The 19,396-nt window shown below is 39.7% G+C and overlaps 2 protein-coding genes across 3 annotated transcripts in view; one reads left to right on the top strand and one right to left on the bottom strand.

Annotated features, from left to right (window-relative positions):
- Positions 1 to 5,656: 5,656 nt before the first annotated feature.
- dhrs7cb (dehydrogenase/reductase (SDR family) member 7Cb) lies at positions 5,657 to 10,301 on the bottom strand. Its single transcript, XM_030775710.1, has 6 exons — positions 10,148 to 10,301; positions 9,421 to 9,533; positions 7,688 to 7,898; positions 7,300 to 7,392; positions 6,923 to 7,084; positions 5,657 to 5,865 (listed from the first exon to the last, which is right to left on the bottom strand). Exons 1-6 carry the CDS (start codon positions 10,299 to 10,301, stop codon positions 5,657 to 5,659), a joined length of 942 nt encoding a protein of 313 aa, XP_030631570.1.
- Positions 10,302 to 11,849: 1,548 nt separating this feature from the next.
- LOC115812997 (myosin phosphatase Rho interacting protein) overlaps positions 11,850 to 19,396 on the top strand; it is a 31,668-nt gene continuing 24,121 nt past the window's right edge. For both annotated transcript variants that reach the window (XM_030775572.1, XM_030775573.1), the window contains exons 1-3: positions 11,850 to 12,702; positions 16,838 to 16,915; positions 17,306 to 17,371. In XM_030775572.1, coding sequence (XP_030631432.1) covers positions 12,580 to 12,702; positions 16,838 to 16,915; positions 17,306 to 17,371 — 267 coding nt within the window. In that variant the 5' untranslated portion in view covers positions 11,850 to 12,579. The remainder of the gene's footprint in view (positions 12,703 to 16,837; positions 16,916 to 17,305; positions 17,372 to 19,396) is intronic.

The following is a 19,396-nucleotide window of genomic DNA, read 5'->3' on the forward strand; positions in this document are numbered from 1 at the left end:
CTACCACAGCATAAAACACTGAATAAAAGGATAACTGACATAAAAATGATAAAACACTGAGGAGCCAATGAAGGTTTATTTAAATGAGATTAAAGAATGAGATTTGTAGGACGATCTGAATTAAATCAGTTTGGTGGGATGGGAGGGTTTAGGAGTATGGCGGTGGCTAAAGTGTTTCCTGGAGTGCATTTCCTGTGAGGTGTCATATGCAATCCAGATCTGATTCTTTATTCTGAAATGATAAAATCAATAACAAAACGTCTGTGTGACATCAATGTAGGACCTCATTAGACAGTGCTTCCAATGAAGACTGCACAAACCACTCCTTCAGCCCTGCTGTGTATTCCACATGGCAGAATATTCAGCAGGTTATGATCAGCATCACACAGCTATAAAGATCTGTCCTGTACAGTTAAGTGTTATCATCACTGCATTACTATAAAGTATGTTTCAGAATGAAACAGTATACAGATCTGTTGACAATGCAGTGATTTAATGGCTTTTCCATGTATTACACACATCAGAGGGGTGTTTTGCTGCCATACAAGCAGACACAAATCCACCGGGTTAGAGATGCCCGAGCCATCGATACAGATCATCGGCAACCTTAAGAGGGTCACCCAGAGGCCACAAAAACAATTATTCTTCATGAAGTTAATCACAACAAAAGAACACCATGTATGCCTGAGGACTGAAATGTAAAAGGAATAACATACATTCTGGCACTTTATAAATACATTAAACGTATCAGTAATGCTTTGCCTACCACAGACAGTGTTCTCTGTTGTTCTCTTTACTTGCGGCAAGGGGCCAGTGATGTCATGGCATTTGCTGAAGGTAATAACAAAATCTGTGAGACATGTGCAGTATCTTTGATATCAGTATATCAAATATCCGGAAAATGGGAGTTGAATTGGATTTTTGGATGTTTAAACATTCTCTGCTGCTCTGCTGAAATATCGAAATATGATATTCTTTTCTAGAACACTGGAAATTCCATAAAGCAGATATGGTTCTATGACTCCAAGCTGGTGCTCTAGCCCCTTCTGTTTCATTTGCTCCACCTCCCTTTTCACATTACCACCCCAATTTAATTTCGGCACAGGGGGAATGATCTGTGAGCATGGCAACATTCCAGGAACAGAATCCTTTTTATAGCCTTAAATAGCGGCAGACCTAATGACCCCCTCTAATTACAGAGTCAATATTGTTGCATTCTAATCTTATAGCAATCACAAGATACTGAGCAATGGTTCTAAAGATCTCGATACTCTTAAGCATTTTGTGAAGTAAGCTCAATTGGTTCTATCAGTTCCCAACCAACTTCATTTCTTGTAATACCCTGGTTTCAAATTCAATGCCATTAAACCTAGTAGACTTCATATTAAGTATACAGTCATGATATCACAACTAATGTAAATTTGTTTGCAAATCCACTGATTTCTCTTCATCAGACTGTGTTGCTCTGGTGGTAGTACAATAATAAACTACCTATCTTATTTTTAAATGTTTATAACTGTAAGGTTTTTTTTCAAAATTCATTTGACTGGAATGTTAGTTGTCCTCATTCTGTCATAAAATGACAGTCAAATGACAGCTTGAATCTGTTTGACCTCGAACGAGGAATGTTTTTGAATGTGTTTGAGTATTGTTCCTTTCAACCAATACATTGATTGAGAAAGAGAACACCAATCAATATGAGAGGAGAGACTCAAACTTTATTATGGCCTCCAACGAGACACATGATCAATATCTTCTGTGACATTCTGACAAAAAGAAAGCTCATCAGACACACACTGGTAGACAGTGGTAACAGATGAGAGAAAGACATCATTTTAAACACACGCTGAAGTCAAGACTGTAGCTAGACTGTAGTGCTGACAAATTCATTTCTAGTGTTGAATTGTCCTGAATAATTCACTGAAATAAAGGTGCAAAACTGCATAAAAGAAATATTTGATTGAATTTCACCGTTGTGGACAGTCAGAGATGGTGTTTTGGTTTTGTGTATATGTCTATTAAGACCTGAACCGCAAGCTGTAATTTTATTTTCGGTAGCTAGTCACCATCTGAACACATATCAGTCCAATTCCTACAATCCTCTCCTGACCTGTTACTATGACAATCGGATTCGCTGCTATGTTGGATTATTGGACCGAAACACTAAACCAAATCCCCATCATCATGCTATCATCGGATTTGCAAAGGATCTCCAAAAGTAAATGGAGTGACTATGAGTATTTATCACATTAGCAACCGTGAAAAATAGCTGGAACATTTTGGGAATTTTGCTTAATCTAGTGTCAACGCAAACCATGTTCTAGACCTCTTGAACCAATCTGAAATGTGTCAGACTCAGTGGGTTTTGTCAATATGTTCCTAAGAGGTAAAGAAATGCACAGTGTTGTCAATCGTATCACAAATCATGTTCATAAATTAGCATATTAGCAATGTATGCTGATTAATCTGACATTTCTTTGTTGTAAATATTTAACAATCCATTTGTACACTGAAGCAAAAGAAACTGAAATAGCTTCATACTTGATCTTCATCTTTGACCGAAGACATCAGTTGAACTGCCAGTTATTTTAGTAGAAAAAAAAAATCCAGCCCTCAGTGTAATTAATGTCACTAATTAATGCGCCATAATTAATACAAGTCTTTTGACAAGGCTAAATGTAACAAAGATTTTAATTGCGCCAGCTGCTGTCAGAGTCTGTATGAATGTCCACATTAATTTCTTAATGAACCATGCTCTCTTCAACGCTGGAAAATATGATCAACATATGGGGGTTCTGACAAGTCATCCGGACCCTAGATATATCTATATTTTGCTGTAAAAATCAGAGAGCAAAGACCTTATCCTCTTGAAACCGAGACACAAAACCCTTAAAGGCTCTGTCATCTGGCCTTGTATCTTTTAAGAGTCCATAAGCCTTTGTCATCCAGCACTACATTTCTTAAAGTAAAGCTTGTCAGCTCACAGCAGGGTTTAATAAAAGATTAATTCAAACTGTATCTTCAAGATTAAAATCTAAGATCTAAGAAAAACAATCCTTTCGAAGTAGGACAGCACTTTCCCTTTTTCTTTTTCTTTCTTTCTTTCTTCCTTTCTTTTTTTTAAGATTGTATTTGACATTTTGTCTCTGTACATTACCAGTGACAATTTTGCTAACTTATTGTGGTAGGGTACCACAGTAAGGTATAGGCAGTTTGTGTATAACCAGCATAATGAGTACTACTTCCATGGGTTGTGGTGCTTTCTCTGGCTATCTAACATATCATTGGAACATTTATATCACTAGCATAGAAAGGGGTGGGGGTGGTTTCAATTAAATAGAATTATCTTGGAGGGAAAGAGATTGAAGCAGGTGTCTAATCGGACACTGTACTTGATTGAGAGAGCTGGAAATGGCTGTCCACAGGGCCAGAGTGAAGCAATCATTAGTGTGGACCCAACATAACCCCTGTAAATCAGAAAGCTGTCAATAAATACGACCTTTAAATATTAATAACGTCTCACGTCCGCTTGGACAGGCCTGTTTGGAATAGAATATATCCTACAGCTCAGCTTTTGAATTCATCATCTAGACACCTTTGAGGAATATTACTTCACTGTAAGACAAGCAGACATCTACTCAGCGTTTTTTTAGCAGGCTATTTACCAAATCACAGACAGGGAGCAATGCACAGTGTAGAAAATAACACAACATTCTTTCATTCTATTCAGTTTGCAGTTTGTCAGGCGATTCAACACAAAAGCTCAGGCAATACTAATATAAGGAGCTGATTCAAATATATATTAAAGCTGTCTCAGTTATTTTAGTACATAAAGGATGGCCTACTTTTACTGCTGAACTTGATTGCAGCTTGACTGGACTTTGCTGAATATATTTTAAAATTCAAGAAGTAATTAAAAAGTAACAGCAAAATTCCTCATAGCTGGTGTTATAATTTAACACCAGCTATGAGGAATTTTGCAGGACCAGACTCGATATTAACTGCTCAGTTACAAGCTCGCAAAAAAGATTATTGCCTGCCCTAATCTCATGCTATTGTTAAAAAAAAAACATTAAGTTGTAATATAAATTCAGGCATCATGACCTGCCAGATTTCCAGAGTCAGATGTAAATTTTCACATTCAAAATGTTGGTAAATTGGCATTATTCATGTGGCTGTCAGATTCAAGCATTACTGGTGACTTGGAGTGAAAGCAGGGTCAAATCTCAAAGGGGTGAGTGACCTGCTGGATAAAGACCCTCGAAGGCCAGCTGGACTTCAACACCAAGGCCTGAAGCTTTCTCGCCCAGGAATTTACATAACAACATAACAGACTGTATTCATTAGAATGAAGAGTCCCTGTGACTGCTGCAGGACCCCCACCCCCCCCCCATCCCCACCCCCCAACCCCCACTCTGGGCCATTTCACCGTTAAGCTCATGCTGACGGTAACATGACGCTCTTTAATTTCATCGCAGCAATGACAATATGTTGGTCTGTGCATCCCATCCAAGATTACACCATGACAACACAGGTTATGTTTCATTATTTCTTCCTCAGTAACCATGCAGACCTTTCAAAATCTGATCTCCAATTTATTTTCCCGAGATTTTAGCTCTCAAGTGAATTTTTAAAACGCATTCGTAGAATATCATGTTATTTACAGATCTTACTTTCATTTTAGGTAATTGTTACATCATCCTTAACGTCACTCCAATGTTTGTTCCGATGCAATCCTGGTCTTAATTCAGGTGTACAAAAAGTCAGATGAAGTCAAATTATTGTTTTGATTCTATTGGTTTTGTTTGGTTGGTTGTTTTGTTTTAGTTTTGTTATTGTTTTCTTTTTTTCTTTTTTTTTCTTTTGGTTTAAAGCATTGACTCTCCACATTCGTGAAATGCAAAAATGCTATGACTTTGACTGAGGAGACCATTTATTGGAGGTTCACTGCTGCCACCTAGAGGACGCTGACTGAAGATATAATGATGAATTGGGTGAGAGACCATAGTCGAGGATCAGCTATCAGAGCTGTTTATCTGTGTTTAACAAACTAATCAAGGAGCACTAAGAGTGTTTTAAGTAATTTATATTTCAAAAATCTAAATATTTGAAAAAATTACTGCGGTACCAAGATATTAAACACACACAGCTGTTACATGACACCACATCTACGACATTGCTTGAATGGCTCTGGCGTTTATCAGCACACAATGTTCCAAAACAAATTACTACAACAATGATGATGATCACTTATAATGTTACAGATTTCAAGTGTTACCCGAAGGATTTGCCCATTTCTATTGGCAAAGACATGCTTTTACTAACATATCATGACACACAGTTGGATCATCATGAAAGCTGTTAAAAAAGACCCCATTTCTTCTCCCTCTGTCTTCCTCAGACAGTCAATGAAAACTTGACCTCAATATTTAAAAGCAGCTCACAAAATTAACATCCCAATATCTCTTTTCTCTCTTTTCAGCATTTACACTTTTTGTCCCTATTCATCTGGTAATTGAACATAATTAACCAAAAAAAAACCCCAAAACGCTCAACAACACAGAACCTCAACAGAACAGTTTGTAACTCTGACTGAATATCTTTCTTAGCTGCCCCCCCCCCCCCCGCCCCCCATCATATTTCCCTCTTTATTTTTCTACTTCAGCTGCTCAGCCATGGGCCCATCCTTCACCCCTGCAGCAACCACGGCGAAGAAGAAGCTTGGGACCAGGGAGCGGATGTAGAGGGCAGCCCAGGGGATAGGATGTGCCAGGAGGACCTCTCTCCTCTTCCTGTTCACCATTCTCACAATTTCATCGGCCAGATCCCGCGGGCTCACTCCGTGGGTTAGCTTTCTGTAAATGTCTGGTGCCCGAGAGGACAGCGTAGTTAGCGAAGCTATATAGGGAGTTACTGAAGTTGAAAAGACATAGTGTACGAGGCGAGTTTGTTTAAATAATAAAGTGCCTCAGTGGCGATGAGGTTTTTGTGCATTTTAAGGGGAGCCAAAGCCCTGTCATCTAATAGTTTTGTCAGAGTGGTAAAACACTAACAACATAAGGCAACTAAAAAAAAAAATACACTCACAAAACTTCTCGATGATAAGACTATTTTTAACTGATCAAAAAAATTATTTAAATAGAATACACAGGCAAAGAACTCTTGTATGCCTTGCACCATGTGTGTGTCAAGAGCAGTTTGGGCTTACATGAATTCACAGGACTTGAACTGTCATGTACATAATTAAGTTGCATAAGTGGTTTTGAAAAGTATGATTTTGATTTTGTAAAAAACTTCATAATTAGACTCCACCACATGAGCTGCAAAGATTTTTATGTGTGTCAGCGCAGGCTCTCAATTATGAGTGATTTAAATGACTGCCACAAGCTGCCTAAAACAATTATGCAGTTATCAGCTTGCTGAAGTGTTTCTAAAATCAATGTTAATTTGTCCAGCAGGGAATTAGAAAGAAGCCACAGAAGAAATATTTTTAACTTTCTAAACAAAAACTTTACCTTTGAGAGAAACAGTGCCCCCTGGTAGTTTGCACAGAGACGGATTGAATGTGTTTCGTACAATTTGTAATGTCTCAGTAAATCACACTCACAAGTCAACAACGAGGAGACATTAATGAAAAGCTAACATGCCCTCAAAACAAGTCACGTGTGTCCGCAGGTGTCGGAGGTTGTAAATATTCAATTTGATGATTGCATGTGCCACTGTCTGTGGGTACCATTTCTATTTAATTAGTCATAATGAAATAATCAGCACAAATGAACAGGGGGTGCTGTTACAGGAACTGTTCAACAAATAATTAAAAAAAAAAAAAAAAAAAATTCTGACCTCCTGAAATTGGAAGACCGAATTACATTCATTAAACAGAAAATCATGAAAAATGAACAGCACTTGAATAATTACTCACATGCCCAGAAGGTATTTGTGGGCTTGGCGGAGGAACCGGGGGTCTCATGTGGCTTAGCGTTGATGAAGGTGTGGCTGATGGTGCTGACGGAGATCCCATACTCCTCCACTTCGGCCCTCAGGCAATCAAAAAAGGCCTGAACTGCATGTTTGGAGGCCGCATCTCAAAGGGAAAACAAGTCAGTTCTTAACAACAAAGTTACCCTAAAACATCAGCACACTAAACAAATTACAAATTGTAATATAAATGAAATAATCTTTTTTTTTTCTTGCGATGAAAGTGATGCTAGCTGTACATTTATCAGTAAAGAGTATAATATTGCTCGCTAAATATTGATGAATTTGAATGATGCATGCATCATTTATAAGAAGACCTACAGGAAGTCCGGAATGGGACAGCCAATCTCCCTTGTATGCTATTGACCAGTAAAAAGTGTCCTGTTCTTCTTGTTATCATTGACGGCAAAATACCTAAAAAAAAAAAAAAGAAAAGAAAAAGAAAAAAGAAAGAAAGCCAAAAATATTTCCAAATATTATGTTTTATAAAGGAGCTGTGATTTATACACCTTGTAAAAGCAAGACAATTCAGTCAAAAGAAAGCAAAAGTTGTAATTGCAGAATTTAGCCCGATATGTCAGTGAATGTGTTTCTGGGAGGGGGGGGGGGGGGTTGTTTGTTTTTTGTTTTTTTTCTTGATGACACTCTTACGTTACAAAATTTGATGTACATGTACAGTTAATATGTGAGATTTGCGAAACTTTCTTACCTTTTGCCAGAGTGATGGGCCCAAAATAATTGACATCCATGATAGTTTTGTCCATCTCCAGAGAGAGGTTTTGTACAGGGGCTTTGACCTTCATGCTAGCATTGAATATCAGGACATCCACACAGCCATAGCACTCGGCAATCTCTGTGATCACGTCCGACATGCTGTCCATATCACTGAAATCCAGCAGCACCAGCTTGGGTGTGAAGGTCTTCAACAGGAAACACAGATAACAAACATCAGAGGGTTGGAAAGCACAAGATACTTTGATAATCGGTGGAAAGAGTCCCTAATGAGCCCCATGGTGAACAAAACTGCCATTTACAAACAGGCCAAAGCTCTTTGGAAACTTTTTTTTTTTTACTTCAAAATAATATGCGCACTGCTTGACACGCTGAGTTACGTAAATATCAAGGTTGATGAAAGCCAAATGACGCATCATGTGAAATTCATTGTTGTTTTGTTAAATCTTTGATCACAGTTTAGTTTTGATGGGTTTGGTTGGGTTTTGGTCCATCTGACAAAACAGCAAAATGTTTCTCCATCTAGTTACAGAGGCCTCCTGACCCAGACTCTGGTTTAGCCTTGCACTAATGAATCTAATTCAGCTTATGTAGGACTTACTGAGTGAACCTGAAATTTTAAAAAAGGCTCACGGTGGGGAGGCATCGAGGGATGCATGGAGAAAGAATACGAGATGTCTAATGCACTGGATATATAAGATCCAGTTTCTTCGAGAGTTTGAATCCCATTGCTAGCAGAGGCTATGTTTCAGTTCGGCAAAGGCTAAAGTACTAGTTCTAAAACCGTATACACTGTATCCACAGAAACTCTGAAATACAGGTTTTGACCCCTGATTGTGCAGCAGCCTTCCTGATTGCTTCCCAGGCAGAGATCCCAGAGTTCAGTCTACTGGTTTCAAAATCGCAAGCTTTTATGCACAGCAGTGGCTTAGAAGTAAATATAGTGTCTTAGAATCGGTGGATTGTGGGTTTATTTCTAGAGCAGTTAAATAAAATATCAGCTCAGAGCCACTTAGCCCCTGAAACAGAAATCATGCTTAAAAGTCTTTGTGTGAAAACAAAGTCACATGAATCTAAGCCCTTATTGCATTGGTGTGTAGGCATCATAAGCCACCTGAGGTCTATGTTCAGGTTCAACACATACCGACTGATGGCATTAAGCGAATATTCAATGTCCAAATTAGCAATTCCAGATGATCAATAGCTAGCTAAATAGCTGTGACTTCAGAAAAACAACATTTTGAAAGGTGACAGAGGACCACCAACAAGCATGTGAATAAGTAAGTGAATACAGAGCAAGATATTCATCTCTTTATGCTGAGCCATGCTGTGTAGCTCGAGTTGGTTTGAGTCCACAGAGTCGAATCTGAAACGCAGAATGTTAGCAGGAGGATGGGCTATGTGTCTGTATGGCACCGATGGACAGTGAGCTGTCAGGGAGGATATCCTGCGATTGTTTGTGAAAGAGAAGAAAATGTTGGCAGTGACATGAAGATCCACTCTGAGAGCTGGCCTTTTTGTACCCAGTAAAGTAAACGGACTGACATAGAGGCGACAATAACGTTTCTGTCCAAATTTCTCAGCGACGTGGGTAGATCGAAGAAGATGAGAAGGGCTTGCAGGGCATCTTCCCTTTGTGGTTGGTGCAAAGTAACAGTGTCATTCGAAATCCATTTAAAATGTGTGATATATACGGTACGACACACTCACCACACTGGGGTCTGCGCCGCTGCATAGGGAATCTTGAAGAGATTCTAATTTGTCCCAGCTCGGTCCGCAAAGCACCAGCCTCGCCCCACCCTTGTGGAAGAGTCGGGCACATTCTAAAAAAAAAAGAAAAAAAAAAACAGATAGAGAAAAGGAGACAGATGTAGTGATCAGGGCAAAACAAAAAAGAGAGTGACAGGATGATGAAGGTTGTTGACAATAGGGCAGAAGAATGGAGGGAGGGGAGAGATTTTGATGAACTGCAGTGTTTCCTCAGTCAAACGTGATAATGACATTATCTGTTGAATCCACTCATGCTAGAATGTCTTTACAGGGAACAAAAGCATTCTTATGTCCCTATCACAACAAGAGATGTTGTACCTCTGTCTCCTTTCTCTGTCCCCCCATTTTGTATCTACATTACTCCTGTACTTGTTTGAACAGAATTCTGTTAACAGCGTTTGAGCTCTGTGTATATATGGAAAAGTCATGTGCAGTACATGAATCATAAGTATATGATTTGGGAAATGGTATGGTTTCATATGTCATTTGTTTATTTGCTGGGCATGACCTATCAACATTTACATCATTCCTTTCTTTACAATAAAAAAAAATTAAAACTGAAGCACATCAAATATACATTTTGTATACATTTGTGTATAATATTTGTGTAAAACGAAACTCAAACAAAGCTGTGAAACCTGTCATCGTGGGATCATGAAATAATTACCGTTTCCCATTCCCGACACCGCATCTGTTATCACGATCACCTTATTCCGCACCATGGACTTGGACATGAACCGGATGACCTCATTGTAAATATAATAGATTCCAGCAAAAGCAACCACCAGCAGGGGCAACACCATCACAGATGGGAGAGCCATCCTCTGAAAAGAACAAAGAAAGCAGACCATTCATCACACAGTTAATACTCATCAGCGCCGGTTTCGAAATCGGTATAGATTTCTATTTTGCTGTCTAGTTTAGAAACGACTAAAACAGTCATGGATTGTACAATGTAATATTGTAGGGATGCAAAACATATGTACTATAGAAAAACCACAGCCATTTGTGTGATGAGAGGTCATTTTCAAACAATGGTTCATTCAGATTCATTTTGTACTGTCAAGTCCACATGTCTGTAGGATCTGTAGCCTCTGCAGGGTATCTGTCAGTGTTTGTCTGTCACTGTGCTATCGCTAATGCCATGTAAAGTGTGTCTGAGGACAGGTTCTAAATATATTTTGTCCTAGACTAAGCTGTTGCCACAAATGCCTTGCACTGTGTGACACTGCATATCTACTGGGACGAAGTGGGACACAAACATTGAGTTTTCTGTGAAAATAAAAGAATACTTTGGAAACACATATGAAATCCAATGGGTTCTTTTGATTACGTTTTTGTAAAATACCTCTGAAAACAGAGAAGAGAGCAAAGGATATTCATTTGAGAGAGTAAGTTCGAGTTAATTCAGTCTCATCCACACACTCTACCACACACACGCGCGCGCGTGCGCGCGCACACACACACACACAGACACCTTTAATCTGTATTATTTTCAGTTCACTTACTGTAAGTGTAAAGAGTTCAGCAGGCGTTGGTAAAGTCTGTTGTTTTCCGGTTTTGATTGGGTAACCGGCTCAATGCCTCTCTCCCTTGACCATTCACAGACCCCTGTGCTTCTGTGGCAACACCAGAGCAGTTTGTCAGGGTCTGGACTCTTTTAATAGCAGAAGGCTGAGTCAGTCATTTTTCATATGCATTGCATAGTGTCTAAGGCATGTCAGCTGGCAACTACAAGGACAAATGGTGGTGTCCTCAGAAGGTCAACAGTCACTGACTGAAGAGTCTAATTTTGCATTAGGTTCAACAAGTTTAAGGAGGAATGTGAATGGGCACTTTTGTTCTGTACAATAAGGCCATTACCGCTGGGGTAAAAGAATGCCATAGCATTAAAACATTTGGTGAGAATAATTCCTTTGCTACCAGAAACATAACAATAGGAAGAATAAGAAGAGGAAACTAACTTCCCAGTTTTCAAAAAAAAAAACAAACAAACAAAAAAAAAACATCGTTTACCAGTACTTTATTAATATATACCCTCCACATATTTTGATTTTCGTTTTTTGTCAATGTTTCTCGACTGAGGTGGCATTATTATTAAAAAGCCAAATGTTATTTTAGTATATCCTTCGGTTCTGAAAGACTACCATTAACATATTCACGTAAAAAAAATGTTAATGCCGTACATTTTAAGGTTGTGACAACTTTTAGTCTATTGCATCCCATCTCTGGAATTCAGGATTGCATGCATGCCTGTCGTGTCTGCAGGGTGGCGATATTGAGCAGTCTCGCGAGATAAAATGAAATTCCAGTCGCAAATCTGTGAGCTCGACCTCCCTCCATTGGGAAAAAGCTTGCCATCCCGAAAAGGGAGAAAACATAGCCCTTCGCGTCGCTGTTAAGCTGTGGAAACTTATAAAACAAACAGTAATTTCATTGGGGGGAACAACTGCTGTTCTTGATGGTGGAATATGCAGCTACGGCGGAGGTTAAGATGTTATGAAGACTAGGGGTTGGGATCTGCAAACACGCACTAAAGAACCAGGAGAAATTTCATTAGCTAGCTAACTTGCTAGTGAAGAAGCGGTGGTAACGTTAAACTTCGTAAAGAGAAATTGCTGCGATTGGAATTGTGGCCAGGCTACCTCCTCCTTCGTTATTTTTCTTATGAATGGGATTTGAATATCACCTCATGGCTTGTAAAAGCTCAGCGACTGATGTAACACATCACATAACTGTGCAATTGCTGTGTTTACTGCTTGCACAGTAACAGTATTGATTACTACAAAAACTAGCTAGTTAATCGCTCCCTGTCGGCTTTGTGAAGACAGGCCATGGACTGAGCAGTCTTCATCAAAGAAAAGGTAGCTAGCTTGTTAGCTAGCTATTGATTTTCCAAGATTATCAACGGTTCGGGCTTTAAACACTGAAATTCGGACGGTTTAGCGTAATAAGCTATTGATAGCACAGGAATCTGTGACTTGGATCATGTTTTGCATCGTGAGGCCCATCTCTCAGATTGGATAGTCGGGAAGATAACACATCAGGATTATTAAATTAATTTCAGCTGTTATTTGAGGCAAAAAACGGGAGAGTAAAATGTCCACTGTTAAAGAAAATCCTTGTAGAAAATTCCAAGCGAACATTTTCAATAAAAGCAAATGTCAAAACTGCTTCAAGCCCCGGGAGCTGCATCTCCTGACCGACCAAGATCTAAACCAGGTAAATAATTTATGACTTTTGCTTTTCGACACTGTACTGTATTATCATTGTTCCTTGTTCATGTAAATTCGGGGCGAGGAAACAGCTAGCTAATTAGGTTAGTCCCTTGTAGTCCTATTTAGTTGTGTAACCACCGTTTCTGTATACCTGTACTATGTAGTCTAGTCAGTAAAACTGGCAATTGAGTTTCTTTTGGTGACAGCAGATTTTAAATTATTTATCAGGGGGGTATCAGTATATATTGATATGGTGTACAAGATGTTTTGTTTAGTTGTGACAGTTGTTACCCCTGTTTTGTACATGTGTTTTGGCTGTTTAGTTCTTAACTTCCACGTGCGAATTTTCCCAGTGACGGTCCCCAATTATGAGGTCCTATTGATCATATTTGCGGACGGTGCCATTTTTCACTTCACTGGCTTAGTCTTTTCATAGTAAGTGCTTGTCACCTTTTTAGTTTGGGGGGGATGTTCATCAGCCACAGTTACCTCAAAACTGTTAGTGGAGTATCAGATATCGAAAAGTATTAGTATAATTGTTTGAACACAGTGCGCAGTATCCCAGAACAAATGGTACCGTTCACTCCTCCGCAAGATGGGTGTTTAATATATGTTTGATGTGAGGGTGCTTGTTTTCCGTCACCGCGGTACAGTGAAATAATGAGCAAATAAATAAATACTATCAGAATAGATATGGGTACATTTCACCAAAGAAGAAAGGTTTCTTTACATTTTTAGATGCTAAATGATGAGCTGACCTTATTGGGGGTTTTTTTTAAAGCCGCGTAATATCATATGGCAGACTTCAGGATTGTTCCGATAGTGACAATAAGGACAAGCGCTGTAAATCAGAATAGGTTCATGTCGACAACAGGAGAACCCATAATTGCTGTCAGACAACTGAATAGTTTCCTTGGTGTTACTCAAAACATCCAACCACATTTTAGTTGTTTATATGTGGGAACCAGATTTTCTCCATATGCTGAAAGTCTCTCACGTCAGTTTAGTCTGCAGTGCGCTTCCAAGTTTGTTTGCATTTGGTCTTCCCTCAGTCTTATGTTGACCAAGCAGTCAGAGAAACGCTTTGTATTCCTTACTACTTATCTGAGCCCTGAGTTATCTCTGTTATGTGTAGGACAGTGTTGTGTAGGGAGTGTCTTACGGTGGATCAATAGCTCCAAGTTGCGTGTAGGTTAAGGCTTTAAGTCGGATCTTGTAAACCTCACAGACAACTTTGTGTCTTACGTAAGAATTGCTTTAAAACAGTACCTTTTTAAAGTTCATTTTATATTCGGTACAGTGAAAATTACAAGTACCCCGAATCTTCCTGCCTAAAAATGAAATGCAGTATGACTTTGATTTTTCAAATATCGGTTGATTAAGTTAGTCTATTTTTTCATTAAGCTGTCGTATATCTCACAGGCATGGCCATAGAAAAGTCCTAACTTTGAAACAATACTGCTGACTCCAATCTTGACAAGATCCAATAAAATCGTATTCTTAGGCATTGAAATGGGTTTTCCTTAGTGTGGATGCTTACATTTAAAATGGCCATTTTTTAGAAAACGAAAAGGATATTTGTCTCGAATCCTTGATGTGTTGAGTACCTTAACTTTTAGTCAAAGTCACAATTTGTTTTACTGAGGGAGTTTATCTGACACAGATCTGTAAATTGAATTAAATCTTTCAAATCTTTTACTCAATTTTAAATCTCTTTTTAAGCCAAATTAGTCTTCATACATTGAATTAAGTCATTAACTGGTTGTCCCACTTGGATCAGAAGCCTGATAGCCAGAAAAAGAGGTTAGAAAGAAAACTGGATAATTCTAAGTAGTCTAAACAGTTTTGGGCTTTCAGCTGTGTCCCTAATTATTGGAAATCTTGCATTTTGTGCCAGCTATTGTACGAATCAAAAAACATCAGGTTTGTCTCACTTGTGTTTGGTTTGAACTATACCTTGGTTAACTTAGACTGGATCCTTACAAAACATGAAATAAATGATCACCTCTATCTGAAATGGTAGTAACGAAGGGTTCTGTTTTTGAATTAGATTTAGGATTAATGAACCTACTGAATTAACACGCTAGAGTTCTGAATGAACGGAAAAGCTTTGAGACCATTTACGTGTGTTGTGTTTTTTAATTGATCCCATGCACTCAGCCCAGATGGTCCTTTGAACAAAGTCTTAGACCTATGAAGCAACGTCAGCATCCTCCAGTACACGTGTGTGGTGGTCTGTGTGTGATTAACTGCGGTTAACCCTTTCCCTTCCCAACTCATGAGTCATCTTGTGGATTACATCACTCCCTAATCCACCCATGCCTAAGTGTACTCACACTTCTGGACCTTTATGACATCTGCAGTGAAAACCAGGCTTCCTCCTTTTATTGACTCTTGCACTAAATTGCATTTATTTTGTAATTTAGTTGCGGATGGATCAGTCTTCCACTGATGCTGACCATTTGTTAAAGGGAAGCATGTATTTGAGGGATTTCAGTTTCGGGGAATATCTAGAGCCTAGCAGATTTTATGAATACAGTACAAGCAGTTCATTTTTCTGCTTAGATCTTATTCAACACTTCTTTCGGTTTTCTGTTATGACTTCGACAGCTTATAATTAAGTATGATCAAAGATTAGTGTTTCATAACATTACAACAGAAATTTGGTAATTTAATTTAGAGAGAATACCCAGTAAAAGTGGTCTGTCTGTCTGGGTATAAGGGCAGAAATCTTTACGGGGGGGGGGGGAGCTGAGCTGTTTTGTTTCTGACCTTACTTCTGAACTTTGCGAACGGAGGAGTACTAGCTTATATCATTTCATAATTCTTCCAGACTTTTAATCCCTCCACTCATGGGTCTTAAGTGTGCGTTGTTTTTTTTAACCTCGTTAAAGAGAAGATCCACTGCTTTGTTTATCTGTGTCTATCAGTGGGACCTCCTGACGGCATCAGAGCAAGGCGGCAGGGGCTCAGTGGGAGGCAAGAGGGAGTGGGGGAGTTGGGGGGGGGGGAGCTTGTGAAAGGAAGTGCTGGTTGGGAAACTGGAGCAGAGTTTCCCAAAGGTCGCTCCCACTTCTGAAGCTGTTGCTCGGTCTTGGGAGTGCTGTGTGTGTTTGGGGGGGGGGGGGGGGGGGGGGGTGGATGTGGGACTGAGAGGGGGGGTGGGGGGTTTAGCAGGCTTAGAGAGTGCATCCAGGGGTGAGAGGGATGCTGGGATAAAGCAGTCCATTGGGACCTGCCCGCGCCCCAAGGTCTCAGCCTGAAAGGAAATTGGAAGTAAAACCTGATGCCGACTGGAGGACCGCAAGGTTACAGGCAAAAGACGGGAGAGGAAGCAGGCCCTCAATGTGCGGAGGAAAAGTACTGGGGTGTGCCGCTGGTCTCCTGGCTCCACCGTTTCACCAGCGGTGCATGCTACAGTCACAGCTGTTTTCTTTTTCTTTTTTTTTTTCCTCTCTTCTTTTTCTTTTTTTTTGTTTTGTTTTGTTTTGTTTTGAAAGAGGGGAGGAAGGAGCAATCACAGTCTCGTCGTCCGCATTTAAATTTTTTATTTTTTTTTATTTGAACAATTATGAGGTTGTATTGTAAACAATGTGCAATAAACATCCCAGATCGAAATGATCAAATGAAAAATTGGGGAGGAAGGAAAAAAAAAAAAAAATGCCGAAACTGTGCTGTCAAATATGAATTTGGGGGTCATGATGCGGATGTATTTATTTGAATAAGAATTAGGCGTAAACTTTGTCCCAGTACTAGTTTAATGCCAAGACCATGCAGATTCCATCATGATCGTGCAACAGCATGAACAAACTGCGGAGCAGTCAGCTGAGTTGGCAAAACTTCACATAAACATGCCTTTTTTTTTTCACTGCTGGGGGAACACTTTTTTTTTTTTTGGTATTTTGAGGCGGGGGGGGGGGGGGGGGGGGGTTGTAATGTTTTAGCCCCAACAGCTGCATGCTATTACCGTACATGAAAGCAGAAAGCCCTTTTCTGTTCCTCTGTGTGTGTGTGTGTGTGTGTGTGTGTGTGTGTGCGCGCGCGCACGCAGAACGGTTAAACTCATGAAGTGACAGTCAGACCAGCTCCGCTTGATTGACTTTCTCTATTTCTAATAATTATTGCTCTCTGTCTTGCAGGCTAAACCCATTTACGGCGGATGGCTGTGTTTGGCTCCAGAGGGAACCGATTTTGACAACCCTATGCAGAGATCTCGGGTACGGGACAAGGGTGGATTACTGTTGTAGAGGAGACTGAGTTCTGCGTGGCTAACAGTGTGATTTGTTATCTGAGAGCAGTGCCAGTCAGAAGGACAACGTTATACAGTTCAGAGTAGTCATATAAACAAACCCCGTGTCACTCTCTCTAATAAACCCAGTCAAATAATACCTATGTTTTTATATCAGTGATTTTTTTTTTTTTTTTTCAGAAAACATGAGTCCATTATGTCGGCTCTTGGACTTTGGTTAAACGGAACAAGCGTTTAGCAGAGCTTTATGACTTTTATGGCATTTGATAACTGAAATGTGAGGCTGTTATGCTACGTAACTTGACCGTTGAATTATTGTCACAGTATGATTCTAATGAAGCTTCTTTCCCTTTCACAGAAATGGCAACGGCGATTCTTTGTCCTGTACGAACATGGCTGCTTGCGTTTTGCCCTGGATGAATCGGTATGGGTGAATCGTTCTTCCCTCTCACATTTGTGCGTGCAGCCATCTACGTTTCTCTGTGCTCTGTCCTTTCCTTTGTGTGTAAAGAGATTCCCTCTGACTTCGCTCTCAAAGTCGTAAATACATGAATATTTGGAGACTGCTCTTCAACGTGAAGATAGAGTTACATCCATTGAAAATGTTAGTGAAGCGTTTCCAAACGAAGCTTTTTTTTTTTTTTTTTTTTTAAGCGAATCATTTTAAACCCCTCAAGCCATTTCCGAAAGGCCTGCGTCACAAGCTGAGAGAGGAAAGCGTTGAGCTGGTGTCGAGCAACGTCACACAAACACTGAGCTAATGTGGACCCAGCGTGACTGGTTTGTCTCACTGGAATGTGACATGGGTGACCAAATGAGCTGGCTGATCAGCCTTGAGATTAGAAGGTTTGTGTGTAAACAGTGAGGCCCACACACAGGCTCGCTGCCGTGAACACTGAGAATCCCGGGGTCCCTGTTAAAGCTGGCGTCCCTCCGCTTAACACATTACCACAGGCCCGGAGTAGAAGTCCTGGAGACAGTATAAAATCGGAATATCTGTGTGCACGCTTATCAGATAGGTACAAAAACGGGCTACGGAGATGCAGCGTGTGTTGTCTGCTGTTATCTGACAGGACAGCTAAAAGAGGAAAATGTTGTGCTTTCCAGTATTGTGTGTGGACAGCTGACAGCAGTCCGGAGTAATACAGTTTTTCCTTCTATTGTTTGAGTATGAAATGCTGTCAGCCCCATTGTCTTTGAAGCTTTTTCATGTGTGCAGGGATCTCTCAGGAAAAGCCTGAAAATTAGGTCATGTTTTTGTCTTTGCTTTCTTTCTTCTTCTTCTTCTTCTTCTTTTTTTATGTCACACCCCAGTGTGTTATTTTGAATTAAACATTATTATAGAGCATCTAACTCTCAAAGGCTGCTTATCACAGGACTGTCAGAGGTAAAGTCACATGATAAAAGTGGTCGACCCTTTTGTGCGTACGGCAGTCCGGTCTCTGGGAGGCAGTTACTGGAGCCATGCGGTGGAGACTTTGCTCTTAGTCTAAAGAAATCAAGATGTTACACATCTGACATCTGCCAGTTCCCATTTTCTCTCAAACATGGAGCTACTGGATGCTTTTACGCTGTTACAGTGGGAAATTCAGATTGCAGATATTGCTAAACTCAGTTTTTGAATTTGATTTGATTGGATTTGATTTAAGAGTAACTGTATTGTAGTTTGTTCAGTAACACAATTGTTTATGATGCTAATTAGAATCATGCACCAAACAGTTGCTGATACTGTATATGTTTATCTATTTCTTTCATGGGCGTATTGCTGGAGCGCTTTGTCTTGCCTCTGTTCAGAGCCTACTTGAATATCCAAGGTGCATTTCACCATTGACACGTTCTTGTTAAACACACCTTGTAACCCATGGCTCTCAGGTTTTGAGTATGAAGAAAATTCGAAATGTCAGCCCAACCATGTCATTTATTTTAAAATGCTTTGAGAGCTTGCGTGTAAAGTTAAAGACTAACTGTTTCAAATAACAGAGGGGGAGCAACACCACTTCCTATAAAGAGATGCCTAGACTATTTTCCACTCTCTTTCCATGGAAATGTTTTCAAATTTTCTTTCCTTTGGTGGAAAATGGAGAATTTTCTCTGCAAGGAATTTTCGCTTTATTCTGCTGTGGAGGCCCATTATTAACTTTTGTAAACATGTTCATAATTGTTTCAAGTCACTTAAGTTCCTGTTTCATATTTTGACCGATTGCTTTACGTTTCGCCTCTAAGCTGTTTCGCACAAGCGAATTTTAGTCCAGTTTTAATTGTCACGTATGACCAGAGGGTTAGTCAAAACGAGCGCGCGCACAAATTTTGCCAGATCTGTCTGTTATGACTGTCTAGGGATGAAAATTACACCAACATCTTGAATTGCTGAGAAGTTTATTTGAATAATTGTAAAACATATAAACCCCACTGATCCCCTTAAATGAGTTTGTTTCCTTAACGTGTAAAT

The sequence above is a fragment of the Chanos chanos genome, chromosome 5 (genome assembly GCF_902362185.1).
Source record: "Chanos chanos chromosome 5, fChaCha1.1, whole genome shotgun sequence".
Lineage (NCBI taxonomy): Eukaryota > Metazoa > Chordata > Actinopteri > Gonorynchiformes > Chanidae > Chanos > Chanos chanos.

Excerpts from the sequence above, each read along its gene's own strand:
- dhrs7cb (XM_030775710.1), bottom strand. The coding sequence starts at position 10,301 with ATGGCTCTCCCATCTGTGATGGTGTTGCCCCTGCTGGTGGTTGCTTTT. Across the intron at positions 9,534-10,147 it reads GGTGTCGGGAATGGGAAACG|AATGTGCCCGACTCTTCCAC; the intron begins GTAATTATTTCA and ends TTTTTTTTTTAG. Across the intron at positions 7,393-7,687 it reads GCCCATCACTCTGGCAAAAG|GTATTTTGCCGTCAATGATA; the intron begins GTAAGAAAGTTT and ends TTTTTTTTTTAG.